This window comes from Callorhinus ursinus, unplaced genomic scaffold, assembly GCF_003265705.2.
Source record: "Callorhinus ursinus isolate GAN/ISIS: 27379988/994484 unplaced genomic scaffold, GSC_fseal_2.0 scaffold13, whole genome shotgun sequence".
Classification (NCBI taxonomy): Eukaryota; Metazoa; Chordata; class Mammalia; order Carnivora; family Otariidae; genus Callorhinus; species Callorhinus ursinus.
The window spans coordinates 26,508,919-26,521,697 of NW_027397075.1; the positions used below are offsets into that span (position 1 = coordinate 26,508,919).

Consider the following 12,779-nt stretch of genomic DNA (forward strand, 5'->3'; position numbering starts at 1 on the left):
AGTCTTTATTTCCTTGTTGATCTTTTGCTTAGATGATCTGTCCATTTCAGTCAGGGGGGTGTTAAAGTCCCCCACTATTATTGTATTGTTGTCAATGTGTTTCTTTGCTTTTGTTATTAATTGCCTTATATAATTGGCTGCTCCCATGTTCGGGGCATAGATATTTATAATTGTTAGATCTTCTTGTTGGATAGACCCTTTAAGTAGGATATAGTGTCCTTCCTCATCTCTTATTACAGTCTTTGTTTTAAAATCTAGTTTGTCTGATATAAGGATTGCCACCCCAGCTTTCTTTTGGTGTCCATTAGCATGGTAAGTGGTTTTCCACCCCCTCACTTTCAATCCTGGGGTGTCTTTGGGTCTAAAATGAGTCTCTTGCAGACAGCATATTGATGGGTCTTGTTTTTTAATCCGGTCTGATAGCCTGTGCCTTTTGATTGGGGCATTTAGCCCATTTACATTCAGGGTAACTATTGAAAGGTATGAATTTAGTGCCATTGTATTGCCTGTAAGGTGACCTTTACTGTATGTTGTCTGTGTTCCTTTCTGATCTTTGCTGCTTTTAGGCTCTCTCTTTGCTTAGAGGACCCCTTTCAATATTTCTTGGAGGGCTGGTTTCGTGTTTGCAAATTCCTTTAGTTTTTGTTTGTTCTGGAAGCTTTTTATCTCTCCTTCTATTTTCAATGACAGCCTAGCTGGATATAGTATTCTTGGCTGCATATTTTTCTCCTTTAGTGCTCTGAAGATATCATGCCAGTCCTTTCTGGCCTGCCAGGTCTCTGTGGATAGGTCTGTTGCCAATCTAATATTTTTACCATTGTAGGTTACATATCTCTTCTCCCGAGCTGCTTTCAGGATTTTCTCTTTGTCTCTGAGACTCGTAAGTTTTACTATTAGATGTCGGGGTGTTGACCTATTATTATTGATTTTGAGAGGGGTTCTCTGTGCCTCCTGGATTTTGATGCCTGTTTCCTTCCTCACATTAGGGAAGTTCTCTGCTATTATTTGCTCCAATATACCTTCTGTCCCCCTCTCTCTTTCTTCTTCTTCTGGGATTCCAATTATTCTAATGTTGTTTCGTCTTATCCTATCACTTATCTCTCGAATTCTGCCCTCGTGATCCTGTAGTTGTTTCTCCCTCTTTTTCTCAGCCTCTTTATTTTCCATCATTTGGTCTTCTATATCACTGATTCTCTCTTCTGCCTCATTTATCCTAGCAGTTAGTGCCCCCATTTTTGATTGCACCTCATCAATAGCCTTTTTGATTTCGACTTGGTTAGATTTTAGTTCTTTTATTTCTCCAGAAAGGGTTTCTCTAATAACTTCCACGCTTTTTTCAAGCCCAGCTAGTATCTTTAAAGTCATGATTCTGAACTCTAGGTCCGACATCGTACTAATGTCCGTATTGAGTAGGTCCCTGGCTGACGGTACTACCTGTTGTTCTTTTTGCTGAGGTGATTTTTTTCATCTTGTCATTTTGTCCAGAGGAGAATAGATGAATGAGAGAACAAAATGCTAACAGGTTTACAACGTCCCCAGCAAATATACTGTATAGAAATCAGAAAAGACCTGAAACCAGGGGAAAAGAAAGGGAAAGAAAGAAAAAAGAAAGAAAAAAAAAAAAAAAAGAAAAAAGATAAAAACAAAAACAGAACAATACAAAAAAAGCAGAATGTGATCAAATATGATCAGGCTAGTGCATAGATCAGTGCCACACACTAGATTTTGGCCATATTTTGGTCTGTTAGAAAAAAGTGCCTCCTAAAATTTTAAAGGAAGAAAGACATATATGTACAAAATAAGGGTTGATACAATGAAGGGATAGAAGATGACTGTAAAGATGAAAATTTTAAAAGATTTTACAAAAGGACTTGATAAGAAGTTGTTTGAAAAAAGAAAGAGGATTTAAAAAAAAAAAGAAAAAAGGGAGAGAATGTGATCAGGCAAGAGACTAGAACAGAGCCATACACTAGTGATTTAGGGTATATTTTTATCTGTTAGAAGAAACTGTATCTCAAAATTTTAAAGAGAGAACAACTTATATATATATGCCAAAAATAAGGGTAACTACTATGAAGGGATAAAATATGACTCTAAAAATGAAAAATAAAAAATGTTTTTTTTTTTAAAGAGATTGATAAGATGTTGGTTGAAAAAGGGAAAAAGAAAAAAAAACAGTTAACAAAAATTAACTTTGATGAACTAATGAATCATGGTAAAAAAAGCCATGAATTCTATGTGCAGTATTCCCCTAGCGCTGGAGTTCTCCCGTTCTCCTTGATCGGTAAACTTAGTCTTGGCTTGTTGGCTGTCCGTGCTGATCTTCTGGGGGAGGGGCCTGTTGCTGTGGTTTCCAAATGTCTTTGCCGGAGGCTGAATTGCCCCGCCCTTGTCGGTCCCGGCTAAGCAAGCCGCTTGGGTTTGATCTCAGGAGCTTTTGTTCCCTGCAAGCTCTCCGTACAGCCTTGGAGGACCAGGGCAAAAATGGTGGCCTCCCAATCTCCACCCGGAGGAGCTGAGAACTCGGGGCCCCGCTCCTCAGTGCGCTCCCAGAGAAAAGCAGTCACTCCCTTGTCCCCGGTCCCCGGCCGCACTCCGTGCTCACCCGGCCTGTGACCGAGCGTTGCTATCTCTGGCACCCGACCCTGTGTGGAGTCTCCAAACCCAGCAGATCCCTGCGGTGCACTCCCTCGCCGCTCCTCCCCAGGAAGGAAGGGGAGTCTCCCTGGATCTGCCGCTTGTTGGGTCCCTGCTGCAGGAGCAGTGGCCCGACTGGGCCGCGGATCACAGTTTATGGCCACCCCGAGCTGAGAGCCCGCGCCTCAGCTCCGTCTCTGCAGCCGGCTTTCCCGCTCCAATACCTGGGAGCTCTGCCGCACTCAGGCTCCCCCGGTCTTTCTGTGACCCCAAGGGTCCCGAGACCACACTGTCCCGGGAGGGTTCCACCCCCCGCTTAGCCACTGGAGCGACGTCCCTCCGCGGAGCCAACTTCTAAAAGGTCCGATTTTGTGCTCCGCGACTCTATCACTTGCCAGAAGCGGCCGGCGGAGGCCCCTCCCCCGCCGTCTAGCCTCCCGAATATCGCCTCGGATTCACTTCTCCGCACGTCCTACCTTCCAGTAAGTGGTCGCTTCTCTGTTTAGATAGTTGTTGCTACTCTCCTCTTTGATCTCCTGTTGAGTTCGTAGGTGTTCAGAGGAAATCTAGGTCTCCTACTCCTCCGCCATCTTGCTCCGCCCCTGGCACATTATTTTTTATGAAGCACATTTTCTCCCCCACCCAATGGGGAGCATAATACCTACTTTGTGATGATTAATTAAGACAATTTATGCAAATCACTTGTCCCCTGTCAGGTTATCACTATTTATTTATTTTTAAAAAGATTTATTTATTTGAGAGAGCGAGAATACATCAGAGGGGGGAGGATTAGAGGGAGAAGCAGGCTCCTCGCTGAGCAGGGGGCCCGATGCGGGACTCGATCCCAGGACTCCAGGGTCATGACCTGAGCTGATGGCAGTCGCTTAACCAACTGAGCCACCCAGGTGCCCCAGGTCATCGCTATTTAAATGAAGTTATTTTAAAAAGCCCATTTATTTAATTCATCACATTTGATTCTGATAACAAGCCTGGACGAAAGGAAGAAATAATGAACCCCATTTTATGCAAGCAGGTGAGACTCAGACAGGTTAAGTGACTAACCCGAAGTCACATAGCTAGAATGTGGTGGGGCTGGGGCTCAGGCTCTGTCCGCTTCCAGCCCGGCCATTCCTTTGTGTCATGTCCTCCACTGAGCAGGCTATCAGGAGCTAGGCCTCAGCTCAACAAAGGAAATGAACATTTTAACAATTATGTTCTGCTGTGATCTGAATGCACCTCCACCAAATTCATATGTTGACTCCTAACCCTCGAAATCGATGGTAACAGTAGGTGGGTGCTTTGGGAGGTAATTAGGTCATGAGGGTAGAGCCCTCATAAATGGGGTTAAGGCTCTGATAAAAGAGACCCCAAAGCTCTCCAGCCCCTTCCCACCATATGAAGATAAAAAAGTCTGTGATCCTGAAGAGGCCCCTCCCCGACCATGTTGGGACTCTGATCTCAGACTTCAGCAATAAATTTCTGCTATTATAAGCCACCCAGTCTATAGTATTTTGTTAAAATAGCCTGAGCAGACTAAGACACATTCCAACAATGGAAAGGAATGTCACAGGAGATGGTGAACCTCCTGTGCTGGAGGTATTCAAGGGGAGGATGGACGACCACCTACAAAGAATGTTTGGGTTCTCAATCTTGGCTTCAACAAGCCATTTAAAAATGGGAACCTTATCTTTATGATAAGCAAGTTGGCGGCAATATTAGTGATTTAACAAAACCAAGAAAACAAAATATAATTAGAAATATTTATCAAAAAGCAGATTTTAAATAAAGACGAGAAAGGAGGAAGAAAGAGATATCCTGGGGGGCGCCTGGGTGGCTCAGTCGGTTAAGCATCTGCCTTAGGCTCAGGTCATGATCTCAAGGTCCTGGGATCAAGCCCCGTATCAGGCTCCCTGCTCAGCAGGGGAGTCTACTTCTCTCTCTCCCTCTGCCCCTCCCCACCGGCTCATGCTCTCTCTCTCTCTCACTCTCAAATAAATAAAATCTTAAAAAAAAAAGAGAGAGAGATCCTGGAGATTTTTAAAAAAGAATTCCAGGTACTTTCAATTTAGACATTAATGACATTGATTCTGTTGTGGAAATTATTTTTTAAAGCCTCCTTTTAAAGGAAACAGCGTAAAATCCCTTACAGCATAAGACATTCATGAGAGCCGTAGAAACTCTGACAGTAAAGTTGTTTCTTGTCCCCATTTTTGAGATCAGAACCCTTTGACCAGATGGTGTTGGAAACCCACAGCTCTGCAGTTTCTTCCTCAGCAGTACTTCCCCCCTTTTCCCTCATGCAGGTAACTTCTTATTCCTTTCATAAAATGTGGCTGTTAACTAGGCTTGTCACATTTAGGGAATGCAAACGTGGCATGCCCAGTTAAATTTGCATTTCAAAACAATTTGTTTAGAATGCACATGTCCTAAATATTTGTGTGACATATATGTATCCTAAAAAAATGACTCGGGGCGCCAGGGTGGCTCAGTCAGTGGAGTGTCCGACTCTTGATTTCGGTTCAGGTAGTGATCTCGGGGTGGTGGGATCAGGCCCCATGTTGGGCTGGGCCCCGTGCTGAGAGACTGGAGCCTGCTTAAGATTCTCTCTTTCTCTTTCTCCCTCTGCCCCTCCCCGTTCACACACACTCTCTCTCTATAAAAAAAAGAAAAAAAGTAAAAAAATGATTCATTGTTCATCTGAACCTCAAAGTCAACTAGGCATGCTGTATTTGATCCAGCAACTCTACACATGACCCAAACTCTGATTCCCTCCTACCTCTCAGAGGGATCTCTGCTGACCTGTCCCTGCCCCCTCCCTCTTGGTGTCTCCTGAGACCACAGGCACCATTCCCAGGAGCCTGCCCCTAACCTGCAAAGGAGCTCAGCTCCAGCTCATTTCCACCCCAGGCTTCCCTGCATTTAAGGGAACACTTTTGGGGAAGGCAGTGGGCTTGGGGAAAGAGCTGTAGCAACTGGCTCCTAGAAATAGCTGTTTGCATCTCAGGCAGAACCTGTAGCGAAACCACTACTGGCCTCTCCCAGCATGGGAGAGATGTCCTCTGTCAGCTCTCCAGATCCCCAGCTAGGTGGCATTTCCCTTGGTGCTGATTGAATAGGGGGAATATATCCAGAAACGTTTATTGTGGAAAATTTCAAACATACACACAGTAAAGCAGAAAAATATCATGAACTACGTGCATTGAACACCCAGCTTCAACAACTACCAGTGCAGGGCTTGAACTCACAACCCTGAGATCAAGGCCTGAGATGAGATCAAGAGTCCAGTGCTTAACCAACTGAGCCACACAGGTGGTCCCCACCAGTATTAGTTTTTATAGTTTTTTTATAGGCAAAATTTACATACGTTGAGATGTATAAATCTTAGTGGTTTAATCATGACTGATGGATACTCCCATGTAATGCACATTCCCATCCAGATACATAGATGTGTGGGCAGTCTGCCCTCTGGCAGAGGTCTTTGGGACCTTGTATTTCGGTTTGGGGCAGAGACGATACCCAGCGTTGTACCCCTGGATGGAAAAGGGCTTGTGACTGAGGCCCCAGGAGCACTGGTACAGCTTCCAGTGGAACATGGCGGGTCACAGGGCTGAAGGGGTGGACTAGGGCAGGGCACTGGAGCTCAGCTTTCGAAGGGCTCCCTGATGTTTTTTTGTCACCTGAACTTACCTTTCACAAAAGCTGCTGTGAGGTGTTCTGGGGCAACCCCCACCTCGCCTGGAGCCTCCCCCTCCAGCCCCCTCCAGCCCCCTCCAGCACCAGTGAGCCTCAGGGTAGAGCCACCAGGCCTTCTTGCGCACCCTAGAGGCCCAGGCTTTGGGGGCTGATGGCGTCTGTGTAGGTCTCTCTGAGGAGTTAGACCTCGAGCTCTTCCCAGCTCCTTCCCTTACCCTGGAGGTGGGCTCTCTTGGGCCTGTTGATTCACATAGTAAAAGTGTCTGTTTTTCTCAACATGGGTGTGAAGAAACAGGGAGATTAAGTTGTAAGGAAAGATTCTCTTGAGCAGCTTCAGTGCCTTCCGCAGCATTTTCTTGGCAAGCACCATCTGGCCCATGTTGAAACAGACCTACAGGGAGAAAGAGGGGGAGAAAGGAGAGAGGAAAAGCAGTGATTCTGGACTTGGTCGGTGTGTTCCAACAACACATATTCCTGGGATTCTTATCAAAAGGGTAACTTAAGCCCCAGGAACAAAATCCCCGTGGGCCTGGCATAACAGTAAATGTTTGCAGATGAATGCCTGGAAGGATGGCTGACTGATGAGGATTTTGCGTGGAATCTTTTTTTTTTTTTTTTTAAAGATTTTATTTATTTATTTCAGAGAAAGAGAGATGAGAGATAGAGAGCACGAGAGGGAAGAAGGTCAGAGGGAGAAGCAGACTCCCCGCTGAGCAGGGAGCCCGATGTGGGACTCGATCCCAGGACTCCAGGATCATGACCTGAGCCGAAGGCAGTCGCTTAACCAACTGAGCCACCCAAGCACCCTTGCGTGGAATCTTTATTGTGCATCATCTACCTCTGAGAAAATGTTTCCCCGTGCAGGTCCATGTGTGGAGGTTGTTAAAAAACCTTTCATAATGACATCAGCCACGAGGACAAGGAAGATCTTGCTGCTGGTAAGTGAGGGCAAGGAGGTTTGAGTAGCGGGGCTTGAGATTCTGCGGTCTTGGCAAGGATTTGTGGTAGCGGATGGGAGGGGGTGCGGGAAGGACAGAGACAGCTTCTGCTTCTTCTATATAACGCCCCAGTGACCAATAACACATGATCATGTTTTTAATGCTTTCTTACCTGACCTTTGAGGCTGTAAAAGGTAGCAGACTCAAAAGTATGACTCCAGGATTTGTCGTCCTTGAGCATTTTCAGCAACCTCTCTCCCTCGTTCAAATATATGTATGCCTGCAGCCAGCAGAGGGGCACATTGTGTTGAGTCAGCGGGGGTCCGGCCTCTACCGAGCAGGGAAAAGCACCTGCCACCCGAGGACCCACTTCCACCCCCGTCCCTGGCTCCGGATTAGTAAGGGCCTCCAAACTCTAGGTAGCACTGGGTAGGTCAAGTTCCTGGTGAAGATCCTGCCCACCTGCAGGCCCGTCTTTGTCCACTGGATCACTCGCTTGAGAGGATGGATCCAGGGCAATTTCTTCCTCTGAGTAATTCCACCCCCGATGGCCCCAATTTCCAACAATGTACCCACTGCCCCTGACAGTATCCCCACATCTATGAGAAGCTGGTCTCGATTTTTGGAATGAGCTATGGACCGTTTCCTTTGCCAGGGCCATCTTTAGGAAGGTAAGGCCCTGAGCAACTCTCCCCACTTCGTTTTAAAACTATGACATCGTTAGACAGGACAGCCTTGGTACACATAAGTACCAAGGCAAGGTCAGACTTGAAGAGTAAAATAAGGCAAAGCGATATCCCCAAATTTCATTCAGCCAAAGGGATATGAGTGGGAGGCAGAAGAGGGAAATGTGAGTTGACATGGACCTACTAAATTATTTTTGGTGGGACAGAGGATGCAAATGGCACATTCTGGGTAACCTGCACCAGGGCTCTGCTTCCAATCATTTTCTTTCCTGACCATCCCCCATTCCATGCTAATTGAGGTAGGGGTGCTTAGCAAGTTGGCCCCCAGGGCTACTTAAACCTTCTCTTCTTGGGACTCACTGATCATATCCCCCTCTTCCGTGTGTGTGTGTGTGTGTGTGTGTGTGTGTGTGTGTGTGTGTGTACATATATACACACATATATATTCATATATATAATATGCATGGGCAACTTTCATCTTTCACATAAATACTGAGAGAACTGGGGCTTACCAACATTTTTAATGATTTAATTTTTAAATTTTATAAAAATCTAAGGTATGAGGGTCGATTAGGTTGCTGTGATCAAAAGCAATTGTAAATATGGAAGAGACCACCAGGGTGGACATGAACTATAGGCATGCCTATTCAGAAATGTGAGTCAGATGAAGCAAGGGCCAGAGGAGCATTTCCTAAAGTGAGTTCAACCAACGTTAGTCTAGTCAGCTGCTCTACGAAAAGTGGTCTAAGGTCAAGTAAGTTTGAGGAACACAGTGTGCCCCAGAACTAGCCCGACCCTCTGGAAGATTTACCTGTATCCTAGCATATTAAGGCCATGAAATATTTGCAGTAAAGAAACTTATTTAGCTTTATTCAGCTCAGTGCTTCCCAACTTACTTAAGAATTAATCCTTTTTATTTCATTATACGTACATCGAATCCCCACATTTCTCGGGGCATATAGCCCTGGAATATTATTTACAATTATTCCGGAGAAACACTAGTGTTTTGGTGGCCTAAAGGAAATGTATGATAATTTAGCACAAATTACATGAAGACCAAAGTGGGTGAGCTCCTTTTGGGGAATCACAAGATGAAAGCCAGATTTGCACATATCCAAAGACCTACAGGTATTTGTGCTCACAGGTATTCAGGGAGGACAGAAGGCAAATGCCACAGGGACATTACTGAGGAAGACTCTGCTGAAATGGCAGCAATGATACCAAGAGTCCTTTCTGCATCATTTTGGGAATGAGATAGGACATCCACCCCCTTCCCATATAGGTAGACAATTCATGGCAAGTTTCTAAAGCTGGCACTATTTTTAATGATGTATAATGCTAGTTTCAATTTGTTCTAACTTTCATTTCTCAATCTCAGGTCATTTCCCTTCTCAGCAATTTGATTTTCAAAGGAAAGGGGTGCTGGCAGGAATCAAGAACATGAAGTAATAAAAAAAAAAGCATCCCAGAGCTTCCCTTCGGGCACTGTGATCTCTAACTTGTCTCAAGGGTGCGGGGGGTGGGGGCGGGGTAGAAACACCTTACCATATAATTATCACCCAAGATGAGATAAGCAGATGTAATTTCTAGGAAGTAATATAAGGCTTTGTTGTTTTCTCCCAAAGCCAGAAAATGGTGGGCCAGAGGCATGATGACCATCTCTACGATCTCCTCACACTGGCAAGATTCCAGAGGAATGATATCTTCCTCAGCCGTCCTCATTTTTGTTATGATGACATCAAAGAAACTCAAGATCTTTTCTCTTATTTCTTCAGGACTGTCCAAATGCAGAAATAAATAGGAGGAATAACTTGTAGCTACACTTAGCTTTCGATATGAAAATATCTTTAAAAAACTAATAAAAGAGCAAGATAATCAAACCTGATGTAGATGCTATTGACAGAACTCACCATGCACACACCCCAACATTTCCCCACTCGTACCAAAGACACCGAGAAGAACTGACCTGACAGATTTTAACAGTATTCTGAGCTTAATGACAGTTGTTTATGCCTAAACAGTCATGTATGCCTGTACCTGAGATTTTCAGGAAATATCTCAGATTTCTTATGAATCTCTATTTTGGAAAAGGTGGTCTCTTCTTCAGCTAGAAAATAAACAAACAAATGAGTTGTATGGGTCAAGAAATGTTCCATGTGGCAGAAATGTCTGGAGTCCACCAAAGACCCTTGTTCCCCCTTTCCCGACACAGTGCCTGCGGCCCAGCCAGACTCTCCATTTCCCAGTCTCCATTGCGTCTCAGGTGAACCCACGCGATTCGTTTAAAATGGAATTCTATCAGAAGTAATATATGGCACCTCTGAGCTGAGATGGTTTGGTATCGTTTCCATACCTTCCTTCTGCCAGAGAGCAAATAATTGGGAGAATCTAAGGGATGGCAAAAGGACAGAATGGAAGGAGCCTGGGTCCCTGACTTACTGTGTTCAGGACCCTTTGTCAGAACTTGCACTGGATCATTACATGGGCAGGAAGAAAAATTATTCTGTTGGGTCCCCCATTCTTCCTCCATTGGGGAGGAAGAATTTCCCCGGCTGTTCAGAGGTCCTTCTAGCTGAACTAAGAATCACATTGACATGCGACAGATTAACAGGGGAAAATCAAATTTAATACATCTCAATAAGGGGAATCTGCGCAGACATGGAAATTCCAAAGACAGTGAGGAAACATGGAGCTTACAAGAGCTAAAGAGAAGGGGAGGGGATCTGAGGGTACAAAGGGAAGAAAGACCATTAGCAGGAAGGGGAGAGGAGAGGTTCGGAAACCAAAGGTTGCCTTATTATGCAGAGAAGTCTCTTAGGTAAAGAGGAATCTCTGTTTAATAGCAGGCAGTTGAGGAGCAGGTGAAGAGCTTTTTCTGAACCTGCTGGATTTGGATTGCTTTTGATTCCAAGTAATGTTCATGCAAAATGGCCCTTCTTGGAGTGACTTGCAGTGGCTCCTACAGTGTTAAGCCACTGAAATGTTGGGGTTGGTTATAGAGGATAACATTATGCTCACTAATTTACACTGTAGCAACTAAAACTATGAATAAATGATCTGTTTCTAGTGGAGAAATATAGACATTTAAACATATACCCCAAAGGCTAACTAAAGGGCAGAGAAACTTGAACTTAAAACCTTCAGTCTATCCAGACTCCAATAGGTTAGAAAACTCCAGAAACAAATGAGGATGGTCGGATCTAGCCATTTCCCCACGCAGAAGGAAGCAAGAACCCTAGACAGGGGAAGGGACTTGTCTCAGATCATCTGTTAGGGATAGAGGTAGGACTAGAATCTAGGTCTCCCGGCTCCAAGGCCAATGCATTATTCCACAGATCTTTTAATTTCTAAAAATGCAGTTTAGGCACCTAGTTATCACCTTCTTTTGAAAGCCTTCTGTGCCCTTGTCCCCATAGATTTAGTGCCCCGACTCATCTGTGATCTGTGCAGACCTCCATCATGGTCCTTAGTGGCACACTGTATGAGGAATAATTTGCCCACCTCTCCCCCTAGACTGCCAGCTAGTGTATTTCTCGTGACTGGATGCTGAATAAATTGATTTATGCCTTTTTCCTTCTATTCTTCTAAATCTGTTCTTGTAAAGGTTACCAGTGGCTACCATGTTGCCAAATCCAAACGTCACGTTTGTCCATATCTTATTACACCTCTCAGGAAGCATTAAATACAATCGACCACTCCCTCTTTTCACCAGGTTTTCTAACAACCATTCTCTTGGTTGCTTTCTTCATTGGCTGCCTGCTCACTTTGCTTTGCTCCTACTCCTCTACCAACATTCCCAATGTTGGTGAGCTTCCGTTTGGCCCTGGGCTCCCTTCTCTATGCACATTTTTCCTAGGTAATTTCATCTGCCCATGACTATGAATTCCAGTCACATGCCAGTGACTGTCAATTGTTTAATCTCTGAGCCTGACATCTACCCTTAACTATAGATTCATATGTCCAAATGCCATCTTGGCAACTGTTGTTTGAATGCCTAACGGGCATTTAAAAATTAACATGATCCAAGCAGAACTCTTGAATCTCTCTTTCATAAACCTATACTCTGATATTACTAAGCATCAGAGCCATATATCCATTTTCTCAAGGCAAAAAACCTAGGCAATGTTCTGGATTCTTTTCTTTCCCTCATCCCATTCAGCCCATCAGGAAGTCCCATTGACTTTACCTCAAAACATACCCGAATCCATCTTCTGTCCATCTTTACTATAGTACCACCCTAGTCCACCACCAAAGTTTATCTAGACAAATGTGAAAAACCGATCTCCCTTCTAGTCCAATCCCCATAATCTGTTCTCTACAGAGAAGACAGAATATGTTTTTAAAAACATGACTCAGATTTCTGTGGCAGAAATTGTTGGTTTCTTATCTCAACTCTATTGTCCTTTTTCTCCTTAGGAATAAAACTCAATTTTACTCAGGGCAGCTACATTTTCCAGCCTCCCTTGCAACTGGATATAGCCATGTGACTAAGTTCTGTGTAGGACCCCTAGAAAATTCCTTAAAAGGGAAGGGGTATCCCTTTCTTTTTCTTTCTTATCTTTTTTTGGTTTCTCTTCTAGTGTTAAATGTAAACATGATGGTTGGAGCTCCAGCAGCCATTTTTGGACCAAGAGTTTCTGATGATCATGAAGCCTTCATATTAGTCCCAGTGATGAGACAAAACATTTTACATGAGAGAGAAATAAATTTAACAGTTAATAAATTAAAGCCACTCTAGCTGGGTCCTTGTTACATGTAGCAAATACTAATTCTAATTAATACATCTCCAAAGTCTTCTGACCCACTTAAAATAAAAGTCAGACTA

At 44.2% G+C, this 12,779-nt stretch overlaps 1 protein-coding gene across 6 annotated transcripts in view; it reads right to left on the reverse strand.

The window, feature by feature from the left end:
• Nucleotides 1–12,779, reverse strand: part of ADCY10 (adenylate cyclase 10) — a 95,420-nt gene that overhangs the window by 20,575 nt on the left and 62,066 nt on the right. For all 6 annotated transcript variants that reach the window (XM_073899950.1, XM_073899952.1, XM_073899951.1 and 3 more), the window contains 4 exons: nt 9,992–10,061; nt 9,500–9,731; nt 7,441–7,548; nt 6,546–6,721 (listed from right to left, as the gene is read on the reverse strand). In XM_073899950.1, coding sequence (XP_073756051.1) covers nt 6,546–6,721; nt 7,441–7,548; nt 9,500–9,731; nt 9,992–10,061 — 586 coding nt within the window. The remainder of the gene's footprint in view (nt 1–6,545; nt 6,722–7,440; nt 7,549–9,499; nt 9,732–9,991; nt 10,062–12,779) is intronic.